At 44.7% G+C, this 14362-nt stretch overlaps 1 protein-coding gene across 6 annotated transcripts in view; it reads left to right on the forward strand.

Annotated features, from left to right (window-relative positions):
* Positions 1-1033: 1033 nt before the first annotated feature.
* The window catches only part of TSEN2 (tRNA splicing endonuclease subunit 2), a 58389-nt gene continuing 45060 nt past the window's right edge, over positions 1034-14362 (forward strand). For 3 of the 6 annotated variants that reach the window (XR_007135042.1, XR_007135044.1, XM_047781172.1), the window contains exons 1-4: positions 1034-1107; positions 3305-3390; positions 7368-7583; positions 8922-9003. Coding sequence is in view for 4 of the 6 variants with exons in the window: in XM_047781172.1 (XP_047637128.1) it covers positions 7395-7583; positions 8922-9003 (271 nt within the window). In the remaining 2 variants the exon portion in view is untranslated. The other 3 variants (XM_047781178.1, XM_047781186.1, XM_047781196.1) reach the window with 3 other exon arrangements.

Below are 14362 nucleotides of genomic sequence, written 5' to 3' on the forward strand. Positions count from 1 at the left end.
GCCAGCATGGGGAGGCAAGAGGAGGTCTCCTGAGGAAAAGGTATCTGAGTTGAGACTCGAAGGGTGACCAGGAATCACTGCTGCAGAAAGAGGAGAAGGATGTTCCAGGAAGTGGCAACAGTGTGTGGGAAGCCCTGGAGACCAGAGAAAGCTGGGAAAAGTCCAGATTTCAAAGCCTGTCACACCTAGCCCCTTAAATCTCTCTGGCATTATTTGCCATCCTTCCCTGTCACCTACCCGCCTTGCACTCATGGTTTGTGTGCTGGGGACCCTGGGATTCATATGTGGAAAGGTATATATTGGACTCCCTACCAAGCCTCCTGGTCAGGAGAATCTTTTACTCTTCCCAAGGCACTGTCGTTTTGCTCATCCCTCATAATCCTGACGACCCTTTTTTTCAGTAGAGGAAATTGTGGCTCAGAAAGATTAAGTCACTCATTGGAGACCACACAGCTGGTGACAGGGTGAGGAGGTGGGGGGCGGGGTAGGGCTGCAAATACTGGTCTAACTGCCGGCCTATTGTGCCCACAGTGGCTTTGAGTCAGGTGTCTGCGAGAGGGCACTTTCTTACAGGTTTCCCTGCGTGCTGCACTTAAACAAAAGCATGGAGAAAGCTGAAGTCTAAAGGCTGAGTTCAGAGGAATTGCTTACCAGGGCTGGGGTCATTTCAAGTCCGGTCGTCTCAAGCATCCCATCGCCCCGCGGGTGAGAACCGACATCTGAAGACCTGGGTTCCATTTTTGTCCTATTTCTCTAACTCCAATACCTCCCAGTTACGTGTATATGGACATGTAACTTCGATCTCATCTGTTAAAACAGATCTTGCGGGACTATTGTGGGGATGAGAACAGCATGTATACACTGAGGCTGTCAGTACAATCACGGTGAGCGCAGGAAAGAGGACATGCGGTGAAGGGGATGCCGTACACACAAAGCACCCGCCTTCAGGCTCTGCGCAGGTGCGCTCTACGAAGACCCGGTGAGTCCTCCCCGGTGCTCTGCGGCTGCGCAGCTGTCAGGCTTTGCGGCCGCACTGCTTGACGGCAGTGGTGTCCGACCGCCAGCTGGCGTTACCGGGGTAACGGCGATCGCATGTGGCCCAGGAAGGTAAGGCGCGGGACTGGGAGCCGCTGGTGTCCCGGGAAGCTGAGCTGCATACTGAGGGATCCGCCTTGGGGAGAGACGTCCTGTTTTCCGAAAACCCCCAGGGCGAGAGCGGAAACGGCCCAGAGACGTTCCTCCGGTCGCACAGCCGCACCAGACGGCCGGGCTGAGGGGCCAGCCTTCCTACTTCAACCGGAATTAGCCCCTTTCCTCCTTCTTCGTGTACCTGTAGCCCTGTTTTTTGTGTTCTTTCTGGGAGCTCTGACTCCACGTCCTGTGCTGGGGGCGGCGGACTTCGATACTGGCTCTGCCCGAGAGGAGCCTTAGCCGCTGGGAAGGAAACCAGCAAAGGAATACGTTGTAACAGCGAGTCACGGACTTAACCACTTTGATGATTAGCTGCAGTTGCAGCTTGCATTTGGCTAGCACTTTACACGTGGTAGGTCCAGTACCAGGTTCCTTTGCACAGTCACCCATTTCATCCTCACAACAGCCTTCCAAGGTCTGCTGTTTGTTTACCTGTCTTAGTCTCGTGTTCTAACTTGAAAGCTCCCCAGAAGCAGGCTTGTTTGCCTTGCCCCTTTAATCCCTGCCTCTCCTAGCCTAGGAGGTACGCATTTGGAGGTTTTTTAATTGGGAGACTTTGAACTTTGCTGGGTGGGAGGTTTTAACCAGGCTGGTTTGGCAAAGTCGGCCCAGAGGGTTGGAAAAATTAAATGAAGCTACTCCCCCACTCGTTTTATTTTGTTTTGTTTGGAATAAACGTATACTGAACACCTAAAAGGTGTTAGCTTGTCTGCTCAAGGGAAGATTAGGAACAAGCATTGCTTTTGATAGAAAAGTAAATATACTTAACGGTATGGACGCCTGGAGTCAGTATGCCCAGGTTTGGGAAAGGAAAAGTAACAGCCCTTTACAGGTACATAGCACTCAGCCCTTCTGAGTCCCTTTCCTCACCTTCACAATGGGGATGGCTGTTGGGATTGAGTTTGAATAGGCCATCCTATCACCAGAGGTTGCCAACTTTAGCTCCATGTTGAAATCACCTGGGTCCTACCCCAGATTTTCTGATGTAGTTGCAGGTAAGTCCTGGAGTTTCAAAATTTCCCCATGTGATTCAAAGGCAGCCAAACTTGAGAGCTGCAGTTAATTTTCAGACCCCAGGTTAATTTTCTTAATCTTTGCTGTTTTCATTCCCTGCTGAAAAACTTGCTCTGGGCCCAAGCCTTCACATCCCACCTGACCACTGGCCCAGTCTTTCCTAAACATTTGTATGTGCTTCAGTCATGGGTCCTTTTGTTAGTCTATCTTACCATGCCCTGTGTCCCTGCCGTCCTGGCCTTTCATGTTATAGCAGGGGGGCTGTGGGCAAATGACCTGCCCCCTCTGTTTCCTAGTCTGTGAAGTGAGGATGGTAGTACCCATGTATGTGGTGTGTGGCTGGCATGTGGTACAGTCAGCATGTTGTACCTTTTGGTGATGGTGAGCTCTTATCATTGTACTAAATCTCCCATTAGGCTGTTCTATCATGGTGCTGAAGAAACCTTTCTTAAATGCCTGTTGGAAATGTGGAGACTAGCAAACTCAAACCTTTCTCCTTTGCTTTGCCTTCCAAGTTCTGCACAAGACATCTCTTCCATGAAACTATGAAACTAGAGATCTTCTGGTTTGTCTTACTGATATTTTTCAGCATTATTGAGAGATGATTCATGTATCATAAAATTCACCCCTGTAAAATGTGCAGTTTAGCAGTTTCAGTATATCAGAGTTACGCATCATCCCCATCACTGCAATCTAATTTTAAAGCGTTTTCATCATACTCAGGATAAACCCCATACCTGTTGGCAGTCATTCCCCATAGCTCCCTTGCCCCAGCACCTGGCAGTCACTAATCGACTTTATGTCTCTTTGGATTTGCCTGTTCTGGGCATTTCATATTAATGGTCTTATACAATGTGTGGTCCTTTGTGACTGGCTTTTCTCAGGGTAATGCTCTCTAGGTTCATGAAGCAGGCGTCAGGGCTTCATTCCTTTGTTAATTGCTGATAATATCCCATTATGTGGATACGGCACATTTTGTTGATCTATTCATCTATTGATAGTCTTTGGGGTTGTTTCTACTTTTTGACTATCATAAACAATATTGCTGTAAACATTCATGTACAAATTTTTGTTTGAGCATGTTTTCTTTTTTCTCTAGGAGTGGAATTGCTGGATCATATGATGATTCAGTGTTTAACATTTGAGTGACTTCCAGACTGTTTTCTAGTCCTGTTCAATTTGAAGGTAATGAAACTGGGTTCAGGGAGCCTACGAGGGTTGTTAAGGTCACGTGGTCATGATAGCAGCTTTGCATATATGGAAGGCCTACTACCGCCAAATTCTTGATGTGTGTGTTGTCCCATGTACAGAGCTGACACTAGATCTCAGCTTTTGAGGTTTTGTGAAAAACAAGGCATCTTCTGTGGCAGAAACCTTCTATCACACAGACTGGGGTTGGAGTACAGAGTTCCTGCCTTCAGTGTCATAGCTGGTTCTTACCTTTTTTTTTTTTTTTTGTAGTAGCAGCCATCTGAAAGGAAAAATCCTAAACAAGCTAGGCAGATTAAAACAGCTTTTCTTGGAGTTCCTGTCGTGGTGCAGTGGTTAATGAATCCAACTAGGAACCATGAGGTTTCAGGTTCAATCCTTGGCCTTGCTCAGTGGGTTAAGGATCTGGTGTTGCCGTGAGCTGTGGTGTAGGTCACAGATGCGGCTTGGATCCCACATTGCTGTGGCTCTGGTGTAGGCCGGCAGCTATAGCTCTGATTAGACCCCTAGCCTGGGAACCTCCATTTGCTTCGGAAGTGGCCCTAGAAAAGGCAAAAAGACAAACAAATAAATAAAACAGCTTTTATTTTTCACTTACTTGGGAGAATTTAATTGGATGTTCTTGAAGTCAGCCATTAAGTATTTTCTCTTTTTAAAAAATTTCAAGTGTAATATATACAAATCAAATACTAATCAGAAATTAAGTTATAAAAGGGAAATGCTCATATAAGTTCAAATTATTCCTGAAAATCCCTAGAAATTTCCTCACTAGAGACCAATATCCTGCCTCAAAAAAGCTAACTTATTTTAAGTTTTAGAATAAATTGCCATTTCTTACTTTGAATGCTAAATGCAATACAATTGACCCTTGAACAACACAGAGAGTTAAGGGCATGACCTTCTTTACAGTCAAAAATCTGAGTGTAATTTTATAATTGGCTCTCCTGGTTCCTTCATATCCAAAGTTCCAAATCTTCAGATTCAACCAACTGTGGGTGGTGTATTTGCTATTGAAAAAAATCTGGATCTAAGTAGACTGGTGCAGTTCAGTCCCAAGTCATTCAGGGTCAGCTGTAGTTGCTTGGGTCGAGTGAGGGTTTGTAAGTGAAAATCCACTTAAAATGCCCTTGGGGGAGTTCCCACTGTGTTGCAGCGGGTTAAGGATTAGCTGTTGTCTCTGTGGCAGCACGGGTTCCATCCCTGGCCCAGCACTGCAGTAGGTTAAGGATCTGGCATTGCCACAGCTGTGTTGAAGTTCAGCTGTGTCTCAGATTTGATTCCTGACCTGGGTACTTCCATATGTTCTGGGTGCAGCCAAAAAAATAAATAAAATGTCCTTGGAAGAAAATCTCTTAATTATGCATTAACATAGATATGTATAGTTTTGTTACAAGCACTCTACAGCAATGTGTGTGCGTGAGTGTGTGTAAAATGTGTATTTCATGCTCAGTATTCATGGAAGGAATCTCATTTAGAAAGTAAGTTATTTTAGCATTTTGCTGCTTATCCCACTTTGGCAATTCTGTGAAGATTCCAACTTGCTCATTCTTTTTTTTTTTTTTTTTTTGGCCACACCTGCAGCATGTGGTAGTTCCCAGGCCAGGCCAGGGATCCAACCCGCACCACAGCAGCAACCCAAACTGCTGCAGTGGCAATGCCAGATCCTTAACCTGCTATGCCACAAGGGAACTCCTGATTCTTATTTTTTATAGTTACTTTTGTTACTGATTTATCAGTTTCTCTGACTTACTTGATCTTTGTTTTTCTTTGTCCTCATTTAATTCCTCAGTATCTGTGGGAGGGTGGATAAAGATATCATTACACGTTGGACAAGGCTTTTAATTTCTTTTTTTAAATTGAAGTTTAGTTGATTTACAACGTTGTGTTCATTTCTGCCTTACAGCAAAATGATTCAGTTATACATATATATATATTCTTTATTAATATTCTTTTCCATTATGATTTATCTCGGGATATTGAATATAGTTCCCTGTGCTATACAGTAGGACCTCATTGTTTATCCCTTCCATATGTAATAGTCTGCATCAGGCTTTTAATTTCTTTTTAATGGTTCTAAACCCTCAAGCCACTCAGCTTCCTGCCTTAGCTCTGGCTTCCTTTGTTGGCTATTTCAGGCTTGATTGCATCCTTTGCCTGGTGGGATGCTGGTATTGAGTGCAGGAGGCCCCGAAATAATCAGTCTTACGTTTTTCCCTATGAGGATTTGGTGCCAAGGAGGTTGAACACATGTGTGACACAGCCCCACTATATCTTCAAGCACCATATGTGCTGTCAGCTCCAGTCAGGTCCAGACGTAGGACTAAGGGAGCAGCAGATAAAGGTCCCTGTGTCCATCCAGGACACCTGCTCTGTGGACGGAGGGGCTGACCCTCTCTCCTGCACTGTCTTCATTTTTTTTCCCTTGCATTTGGTTTAGTTTTCTGAAGTTAATGCATCTGCCCTGGCTGCCTGCTTTGTCACACAGTGAACTCAACTGGACTTCCTTCCTCTAGCCATTATTGAATCATAGCCTGTGTGTGTTTTGTCCTTATTTTGTCTCCTCATTTTGAGGTCTGGAAAGTGGAGGTACTGACTTTGCCTTCCTTTACTCCCTCATAGCACTGGAGCTCAGTAATTCCATGATTCTCCGTAATTCGCTCTGACCCCTCGTAATTTTTCAGCTCCTAACCTAGAGAAACAGTAAGCCTTCAGGCAAGGGGCAGATGCTGCCTGTGCTCCCAGCAGAACCTGGGAGAAGAGCCTGGGGTTCAGCAGACCTGGGTCATCCAGCGCCACCACCCTCTGGGCCTCTGACAAGATCTCATCAGCCTGACTCTGTTTCCTCACCTGTAACGAGATGTTGGTGGTGCTCACCCTGTAATAATAATCATAGTGAACACGTACTCTAGGCCGGGTGCTGTTCTAAGCACCTTATGGGTCTTAACTGTAAGATAGAGTTTGTTTTTATCCTTACTGTGTGGATAAGGAAACCAAAGCACAAAGAGATCAAGTAACTTTTCCCCCAGATCCCATGGCTGGGCCGTAGTGAAACTCATTACAGTCCCAGCACCTGGCTTCACATTCCTGCTCTTAGCCTCACACACTTGCTGTGGATAGACCCTGAAATGGTAACTGCTTCTCTTGTCGTTATTGTTATTTATTAGTTCACCTTAAAAATTGGGAGATGATTGACCTAATGTTTGGAATGTACTTTAAGGTCCTTTTTTGGCAGATGCAGAGCTCCCTAGATTTATTTGTTTGAGGACATGGTCTCATGGTTTTCTCCTTACACCTTCAACATCTCTGATGGTTAAGAGACCTGGTCGGTGTTTGGTAAGTGTCTGTTGGCCGCATGAGTGAGCGGAAGGAATCTGCGGGCGGAAATCCTTTGTGCTAACAGTCAGCAGACCTGCCTGTAGCCTTGTGACACAGGTGTGTCACTAGGTCTCAGTCCACTGTAACCAGAAATAATACCATAGGATTCCTGGGAGCTACCTCGGGGTTGAGATGCTCTAGGCCATTGGGTTTGCACTGCTCCTACACAGAGTTACCCTTCATTGCTTGATTCCCCCCCCCCCCCTTTTTTTTTTCTTTTTGTCTTTTTAGGGCCACACCTGCAATATATGGAAATTCCCAGGCTAGGGGTCAAATCAGAGCCGTAGCTGCCAGCCTACGCCACAGCCATATCAATGCCAGATCTGAGCCACGTCTGCGACCTATACCACAGCTCCCAGCAACACCAAATCCTTAACCCACTGAGCAAGGCCAGGGATCAAACCCGCGTCCTCATGGATAGTAGTTGGGTTCGTCACCACTGAGCCACAACGGCAATTCCCCATTGCTTGATATTTTGTTTTTCCCACAGGCCACAAAGTTTTCTGAGCCTGGGTACAAATGTACTAGTGTGTTTGATCAATGTGGTTCCTGACTCTGTTTCTTTCTCCCTATGACAGTCCTGAAAGAACAGTCACACTTGGAAAATGGCAGAGGCAGTTTTCCGTCCCCCAAAGAGGAAAAGAAGAGTGTATGAGAGCTATGTGTCTCCGCTGCCAATCCCGCTTGGTCAGGACTGTGGTCCGGACAAGGACTTCAAGATGTTCCAGGCCGAGATGATAAATAACAGTGTGGTTGTGAGGAGTGCAGAAGACATGGCACAGCTCTACAGGAAAGTATGTGTGGGCAGCCCTGAGCCAGCCTCCTCCCCAGCCACCCCCAGACACAGACTGTAAATGATCCAGTGTAGGAGCAGGATCCATTGCCCCAGAGCCATAAGCCCAAGGATCACTGCCGGCCCCAGAGCCATATTTCAGCAATGAGGTTGGGTCATCACATTGATCTTTCGTGCCTTTTGATTAGAAGAGCAACGCATGTTCATTGTAAAAAGGAAGAAAAAAAAAGCAAAAGAAATTCAAGTGCTTTGCAGAAATGTAGTGGGTAAAAAGTGAACATTTCCCACTCCTTCCAATCCCATCCCCAGAAGTAACTGTAGGGTTGCAGGTTGTTCTGGCTCAGGGACAGATCCTCATTCCTGGGTGAGGACCTCTTAGATAAGGATGAGTTCCACTTGTTGCTTTTTTCCATCAATGATAGGTTTGGGTTGAAACGGGAAGCTTGTTTATTTTTGCCCTATAGCTGATTCAGCACTACGGACATTTTTAAAATAGCTTTATTGGGGTATAATTTACAGCCATAAAATTCACCCATTGTAAGTGTACAACTCAGCAGTTGTAATAAATTCATACAGTTGTGCAACCGCTGCCCCAGTCCAGTTGCAGAAAGTTCCCCGGTGCCCATTGTACTTAATCCCTGTCCCTACTCCCAGCTTGAGGCACTCCTCATCCACTTCCTGTCTATAAATGTGCCTTCTCTAGACATTTTATATCAAGTGCATGTTGTAGCCACCTTCCAAAGTGGGATGCAATAGGTGGCATTGACTCTGGTGAGGCAAGGGTCTAGGCCAAGGGCCTAGACACATTCGCGATGTAACATTAAGAGGCTTCGTGAAGTGTAGACACATGATTTATTCTGATTGTTAAAGCTAGGTGGAGGGTAAATAAAAGGTGTTTGTTTTATTATTATTTCAGTTTTCTATGGGTTTAAGTATTTTCTCATTTTAAGAAATGGCGAAATCGATGTTGTTTTTTGGAATCAGCAGGAAGGAGAGGAATAGTACTTCAGTTCTGGGAAGAAGAGAATCAGGGAAGCTTTCTGCTTTTAGGCTCCTGCTTTTAGGCTCCTGACCTATGTGTGTGGAGAAAGCCCTGCCTCTGCCTGCCCGTGGCCTTCAGGTGACCAGACCTGGACTGACACTAGTACTTAGGAGACAAACGGGTGCCTTGGAAACTCCTCAGCTTCTTTCCAGCAATGGGAGAGAAAAAATGCTAGGTCCTCACTAGTAATCGTTAGGGAATCAGAGGCTGTGAAGCAAGTGACGCTCTTGTTAACTTAAATGACTCTTCTGCCTCAGCTGAAAAATTGATAACTAAACTTTTTTCTCTTCCCTGCAGGGTTATTTTGGAAAAGGCATCCTATCTAGAAGCCGTCCAAACTTCACAATTTCAGATCCTAAGCTGGTTGCTAAATGGAAAGGTAAACTGTGCAAAGTTCATTTCTTTCGGCAAATTCCCTTTTTCTTTCATTTTTGATCTTACACTAGATTATACAGTAAAATTCTAGAGGAGACGTAACATGACACTGGCAGTTTTACTGCTAAAAATAGCAACTAGGATAACTCTAATCAAAGTGAAAAGATTCTTGTGAATGGTGAGTATGTGTTTCTTCCAATTTCTGGAATCACCAAGGGTTATTTAGGGAGTTCCCATTGTAGCTCAGGGGAAATGAATCTGACTAGTATCCATGAGGATTTGGGTTTGATCCCTGGCCGTGCTCAGTGCTTCTGGGATCCAGCACTGCCATGAGCTGTGGTAGGTTGCAAACACGGCTCAGATCCTGAGTTGCCATGGATGTGGTGTAGGCCTCCAACTGTAGCTCTGATTCGATCCCTAGCCTGAGAACTTCCATATGCCGAGGGTGCGTCCCTTAAAAAAAAGAAAAAAAAAAAGTGTTAACAGGCTTTTCTGTTAGCTGTGCCTAACATAGTCCTGTTTATGTTGAAGCTACTGAAGATTACATGCCTGCTCACCTGTATGCAAGCTAAGTTTTATGTTTTAATTCTGGAACTGGAATTGAGAACAATAACTATGACTCTGATGTGTTTCTTAAAACATACTAATCTGTGTAATTCTCATTTGCTATTCCTCTTTAATTTATAAATCCTGTTGTATTTACATAACCGATACCAGCAGGTTAAACCATAATTAAAAAGGATCTTTTTTTAAGGTCCAATTTTTATTTATTTTTTTATTTATTTTTCTTTTTAGCTTGCAGCAACATCAGATCCTTAACCCACTGAGCAAGGCTAGGGATTAAACTCGTATCTTCACGAATACTAGTCAGGTTCTTTTTCTTTTTCTTTTTTTTTTTTTTTAAGGGCCACACTGGAGACATATGGAGGTTCCTAGGCTAGGAATCAAATCTGAGCTACAGCTGCCGGCCTACACCGCAGCCACAACAATGCAGGATCCAAGCTGCATCTGAGACCTACACCACAGCTCACAGCAACGCCGGATCCTTAACCCACAGATTGAGGCCAGGGATCAAACCCACAACCTCATGGTTCCTAGTGGGATTCGTTTCCACTGAGCCACGATGAGAACTCCACTAGTCAGGTTCTTAACCCACTGAGCCACAAGAGGAACTCCAGAAAGGATTTTAAAAAACCATTTTAGGGAATTAGTTCTCTGGTGATCTGGTGGTTAGGACTGAGTACTTTCACCGCTGTGGCCCAGGTTCAACCCCTGGTCTGGAAACTGAGATCCCACATCATGCCACTGCACACCGTGGCCAAAAACAAAAACAAAAAAAAAAAAAGAAAAAACTAGTGCAAGAAAAAATACAAATTAAAGCTGCATTGAGATACCATTTCAGCACTCAGAATGGCATAAATCCCAAAGTTTGACAATAGGCCCCTTTGGTAAGGCCCTAAGAAACACTCTTACGTGTTGCACATGGACATACATATGGTATAGCCATTATTGAGGGAAATTTAGTACTGTCTTGGAAAAATCATGTACATTTACTCCCTCCTCCTGGCCCCTGAGAGCCTTGAGATGCTTTGCATCTTTGATTTTGCCTGTTCTAAATATTTCCTATATGAGGAACCCTTTTGTGTCTCTCACCCTGGCCAGTGTTTGCAGGGTTTATCCATAGCACGTATCAGCACCTCATCCCGACTACTAGTCCATTGTATTGATACACTGTGTTTTGTCCATCCATTTATCCAAAGATGATTTGTGGAGTCGTTTCTCCTTTTTCGCTGTGGCGAATAATGCTACTCTGAGCATTCACACACAGGTTTCCCTGTGAACATATGTTTTCATTTCTCTTGTGTATATACCTAGGAGCAGACTTGCCTGATCATATGATGATTTTGTCTTAATTTTCTGAGGAACTACTGAACTGTTTTTCATAACACCGGCATCATTTTACATTTCCACTAGCAGTGCATAAGGTTTTCCAATTTTTCCACATCCTTTCCAACACTTGTTATTTTCTGAATTTTTTTGATGATAGCCATCTTAATGGATGTGAAGTGGTAAAGTTTTTCATCTTAATGAAACCTCGTTTATCCATTTTTTTTCTTTTCTTGCACATGCTTTTAGTGTCATATTTACAGAGCCATTACCAAATCCAGGGTCTTGCAGGTTTTTCTCCATGTTTTCTTCTAAGAGTTGAATAGATTCAGCTCTTAAATTTAGTTCTTCAATCTTTTTTTATTTAATTTTTATATGATGATAATAAGGGTCCAGTTTCATATGTTTTGCATGTGGCTGTCCAGTTGTCCAGTAAAGCATTTACCTTTTTTTGAAATTTTTACATAATGATTTTTATTTTTTTCCATTATAGCTGGTTTATAGCATTCTGTCAATTTTCTGCTGTACAGCCGCATTTACTTTTAACCCAGCAGTTCCACTTCTGGGAATTTATTTTGAAGATACATTGTCAGGGGTTCCCCCTTGGCACAGCAGGTTATGGATCTAGTGTTGTCACTGCAGCAGCTCGGCTCACTGCTACGGCATGGGTTCAGTCCCTGGTCCAAGAACTTCCGCATGCCTTAGGCACAGCCAAAAAGAAAAAAGAAAAAAAAGATACACTGGCAAAAATATGCAAAGAAAGAGCTCAAAGCTATTCACTGCCACACTGTTTCTAATGGAAACAACGGAAATGTCCATGAGCGTGGGAGTAAACGCTGAATAAACTATAGTGCGTTCATATAATGAAGTGCTGTGGAACCAAGGTAGGAATGGGGGCTCAGTAGATATATTTTTCAGGAAAGAAAGCAAGTTAAAGGGAAGTTGGCATGTGTGCTGTGGCTTGTCTGGCAGGAAGGGAAGATATATATTTGAAATATAAGGAAGGATAAACTACAATTGTTGTTAATGCCTGTGGGGAGGAATGGAACAGGATGGAGAGGTGAGACTTTATAGATGTGACCTTGGGACCTTGTAAATGTATTACACGATGACAAAATGATGTTAAATTTTTAAAAGCCGTTCTCTTAAAATCAACAGTAACAAGGAATCTGTATATCAAGTTGGTGGTATAGCCATAGGGAAGCTATTTTGAGTGACTTTAAAACATGGTAATTTGACTGTCCAGTCATAACAGGATAGACTCTGTATCACCTGCCACAGTGTTAGTTAACAAACCACCCCCAAGATGGAGTGGCTTTGAGCAGCAACCAGCTGCTCCATTTAAGTCAACCAGCTTGCTGAGTATGTCCACTGATGGTGGCAGAATGTGCTCATCCAGCTGGTTAGGTCCAAATCCGCAGGCTGCACCAAAGGACCCACCCAGTAATGGATCCGGCCTGACTCACTGGTGTCTGGCTGTCCACTGCTCTCGGATGGCGTCACGTGGGATGGGGGTGAAGGGCATCGTGGTGTCGTCTTCCATAGGCAGCCTCGGCATGTTCTCACAGTTATTAGGGTCACAAGCAGGCCAGTGCTTTCCAGCCTCCCCTTGTATCATGTTTGCGTTATTCCATGGACCCAGAGTTGGGGTTTGGCTGATGGAAGACCTGAAGGACCAGGGCCATCAGTACTGTCAGCCTGCCAGATACTCCAAAGGAAGGGGCATCTTGAGGCTGTTTTCATCAGTCACCTTGAAGGTGGTGGTGGTGATGCTGTTATGCTGAAACTATTATGTGTGTAGTATGTGAGAAAACAAATGACTAATTGTATTGGCACGGTTGAGGGCCAGGGTTTTTTTCATGAAACACCTTGTACCAGGAAGCAAGGAAGCTAAAGAAACTCCTAGGCTTGATTCAAAAGAGGCTCCCACTAGCCAAAGGTAGAATCGTTTAGGCATGAGTAAGGGTAATACTGCAGTTTATTTTAAAATCCATTCATGGAGTTTCTGTTGTGGCTCGGCAGAATAAGAACCCAGCTAGTATCCATGAGGATGTGAGTTTGATCCCTGGCCTTGCTCAGTGGGGTAAGGATATGGCCTTGCTCAGTGGGATAAGGATATGGCATTGCAGGTCGCAAATGCAGCTTGGATCCCGCGTTGCTGTGGCTGTGGCATAGACTGGCAGCTGCAGCTCCAGTTCCACCCCTAGCCTAGGAACTTCCATATGCCATAGGTGCAGCCCTAAAAAGTAAAATAAAATAAAATCCATTCATTCACAATAACCCCCTCCACACCATGCTTGAATCCTTAGTTCTTAGTGATACACTGCAGTAGCAGTTATTATTCAGCTGTAGAAGATTCATCATTTGGAAACTGGTTCTCAGGGTAACCAAACAGCAAAGGTTATAGGAAGGTTATTCTCTTTAAAGGAAAATACCCCTGACAAACAAAGAAGAAATGATAAGATGGGAATGTCGCTGCTTTGGGGCCTCTAATGAATTACTGGGCCTCAGCGTCTTGCCAAAATCTTGGCTGCCTCTGTACACCAATACCAGATAGAAACACGGAGACTTAGTTGGAGGAAACGGACCAAGTAGCTTTAATTCCCAGGCAAAGAGGGGAGCACAGCAGGCTGGGGCCTCAAGGACTATGCCCCCCACCCCACCTTGGAGGGGGTAGTGAGGAATCTTATAGTGTTTGAGGAGCGGGGGGTGATCAGCTCATGGATGTTTTCCTGATTGGTGGGTGCTGAGGTGGCTGGGAGTCAGCATCATCAACTTTCTCATTCCAGCTGGTCTGGGGTCTGCGTGCTTATGGGGAGCATACAGTTGACTTCTCTACCTGGTGGAGGCTTCAGCACCTCCAAAACAGCTCCGAGGACATGGCTCAGCATATTACCTATAGTCCTTAAAGAAGAACCTACTAAAGGTCTTGGACTTTGTTGAACGACTGAATTTTTTTTTTTCTCTTTTTGCCTTTACTATGGCCGCTCCCTCGGCATGTGGAGGTTCCCAGGCTAGGGGTCTAATCAGAGCTGTAGCCACCGGCCTACGCCAGAGCCACAGCAACGTGGGATCCGAGCCGCATCTGCAACCTACCTCACAGCTCACGGCAATGCTGAATCCTTAACCCACTGAGCAAGGCCAGGGATCGAACCTGCAACCTCATGGTTCCTAGTCAGATTCGTTTCTGCTACACCACAACAGGAACTCCTAAATTGGTTCTTTGACTAAAGTTTTTCTATAGATAATAAGGCAGGTGGAGGACATGAGTAGGGGTCTACTCTGGGAAGGCCTCAGGGTCCTGATTGGTTACAGGCATCGATCAGCAACAACGCTGATGATATAAAAAGAGACCAAAAGACATTCTGTGTCTTCTGATGGAAATGCAGCACCACCTATAAGCAGGTGTCCCTCGGAGTTCCCATGGTGGCGCAGTGGTTAACGAATCCAACTAGGAACCATGAGGTTGCGGGTTC

Source organism: Phacochoerus africanus, chromosome 1 (genome assembly GCF_016906955.1).
Source record: "Phacochoerus africanus isolate WHEZ1 chromosome 1, ROS_Pafr_v1, whole genome shotgun sequence".
NCBI lineage: Eukaryota > Metazoa > Chordata > Mammalia > Artiodactyla > Suidae > Phacochoerus > Phacochoerus africanus.